Raw genomic sequence first — 2,342 nt, 5'->3', positions numbered from 1 at the left:
GATCCGTTGCCGGACACGGAAAAAAAAAAAAAAAAAAAAAAAAAAAAAAAAAAAAGGAAAAAAAAATTTATATAATAAATGTTTTTAAAAAAGAAAAGAAAACTATACTTACAAAGTTTCATGTATGTTTCACTCTTTCTGAAAAGCACCTTAGGACTGTTTTTTGTTTGAAGAAGAAAGTCAAAGTTTTTCTTAGGACCAAATAGCATATTTAGCCCAATAATTACCATCATTGTCCCTGTTAAAAGAGAAAGAAAGAATATATCACAGTTTAATCCATCCTTCCAATGATAAATTCCAGGAGCCAAGATTACTTTTAAATGACCATGCCCTGAAAATTCAGTTACTGAGTTAATTTATCTCAGCACCTGAGCAATTACTGCTAACAGTGCTTTCACTAACTGGGGCGATCATAAGAAATCTGGTAGGGTTCTAAGAATCATACTCTAAATCAGAGGACCCCCGCCTTTTCCTGACCAGGAATTTCTTTGAATGTCCTGAGTGTTTGCTAGTTGTTAGGTTGCTGATGGTGTTCATCACTGACTGTTGATCGGGCAGGGGACCGTGGAGCACAAGAGAAAGGAACCTTCTGAGCTGCCGGAGCCACTTAATCTTCTCCACAGCAGGGCCCTCACATGCACCAAGTTGAAGAATACAATGGAGTATACGTAAGTTCTTAATATGACAGTGCTTGTGGCAACAATTCTGGCCTGGAATGGGGAAACTCTGGGCACAGTGTCCTCGCAGAGAATGCATGCCAGAACTCACAGTGTGCCCACAGGCCAGCCAATAAAGCTGAGCTAAATTGGGATGCCCTAGCAAGAAGTTGGTTACATTGTAAAAAAATAATAAAATAAATAAAATAAAAATAAGAAATTTTAAAAAATAAAATCAATTGGGATGCCCTACAAACTAGCTTACAGGTAAAGTTTACGTATTTCTAAAATCACACTTAATAAGAACAGAGACAGAGATATGGCACAATATGTAAATTAGGAAATGTCAAGTAAAAGTTAAGCTTAGGTGGAAGGCTAGCAACAAAACTTATGTCCAATTTTCAGAAGAAACCTAGAAAATAAATGTACAACTAATTTCTGATATAATACAGATTCTTTTCAATTCAGTTGTATTAAAAGCTACTTTGAACATTATCAACGTTCCTTGGTTTTTGTGGCCTCATCTATATAATGCGCACTCTTACTAAAAAATAAGTTCTTAGTTGCATGAAGCTGTAGTAATGCACTGTTCCTGCAATCCTACAAGTAGTGAGAAGGAACCCAAAAAGCTCATCATTCATAATAACATTTTAAGGAAACATGTAAAGAACGGCTCTTACTTTCATTCATTTTCTTCACATGGCAGACCCCTACGCAAGCTAGAATAAGAGAAGAGCAGGGCACTGGACAGGAAAATAGAGCAGGACAGAATACGCACACCTAGAGGAAACCAGAAGAAATATAAAGTCTGCAAAGCCAAGATTATAGCAGAGGAAATGCAGCAATGTATTTCTCTATTTAGATGAAAGCTTGACTACTGACCAGAAATATCAAATGCTCAAAAGATTTTTCTAAAATATTTCATGTAATTTAAAAAATATATCTTCCAAACCAGCCTGTCCTAACAGATGTTCAGCTCATGGGGTAGAAAAGTACATGTACAGAGGAGTCAGATGCATATAGAGGCCCAAGGCAACTGCAACAGACCCGAGTGGAAGCCTACACCTCTCCTGTGTAGCAGTCATTCCCAATTGTAATTTCATAAGTATTTGTCCCATTTTATGCATGGTGTTTCCCACATTTGACTAAAACTCCAGGCGGGCAGGATAAATAATCAAATGGAAAAAATGAATGCACAAACAAAGAACTGGGTCCTCTATTAGCATGTTTTGTCTCCTTGTTTTTCAAAGATTTTATTGTGAAAGTATTTGACATGTGTCTGGGTAGGCTAAGGCCTGGAATCCTCACAGCACCAATTGTCTAGCTCTCTATCCTGTTCATGACGCCCATGGTAAAACTAGGCAAACATACCAGTTGTCAGGCTCTTTTACCTGCCAGTAACCCTGCACTGACTGAGCCGATGGTTGAGCTAGGGCTGGGTCTGGGGCTCCCAGAACCCTCAAGCCCATTCACAGACTGTGTCACAAACCCTTCGCACGCCAGGCTGGGTCCCCAGACCCCTTCACTCAGGCCTATGAGCTAGGTACCTGGAGCCATAGGTTGGAAAGCATGGCTGTGCTGGGCAGACACTTGAGGCAGATGCCCCCCTCCCCCTCTCCCTGTCCCTCTCCCTTCCTCCTCACCCTCCCCCCGCCACCTTCCCCTTCTCCCTCTCCCTCCCCCTCT

The 2,342-nt window shown here is 40.4% G+C and overlaps 1 protein-coding gene across 1 annotated transcript in view; it reads right to left on the bottom strand.

Annotated features, from left to right (window-relative positions):
• The window catches only part of CWH43 (cell wall biogenesis 43 C-terminal homolog (S. cerevisiae)), a 58,754-nt gene that overhangs the window by 37,154 nt on the left and 19,258 nt on the right, over positions 1-2,342 (bottom strand). Inside the window, exon 8 of the mRNA XM_008581779.1 lies at positions 113-238. Within this exon, the coding sequence (XP_008580001.1) occupies positions 113-238 (126 nt within the window). The remainder of the gene's footprint in view (positions 1-112; positions 239-2,342) is intronic.

This window comes from Galeopterus variegatus, unplaced genomic scaffold (genome assembly GCF_000696425.1).
Source record: "Galeopterus variegatus unplaced genomic scaffold, G_variegatus-3.0.2 Scaffold2456, whole genome shotgun sequence".
Taxonomy (NCBI): domain Eukaryota; kingdom Metazoa; phylum Chordata; class Mammalia; order Dermoptera; family Cynocephalidae; genus Galeopterus; species Galeopterus variegatus.
The sequence above is the reverse complement of the archived record's forward strand: the minus strand, read 5'-3'. Positions and strand labels throughout refer to the sequence as shown.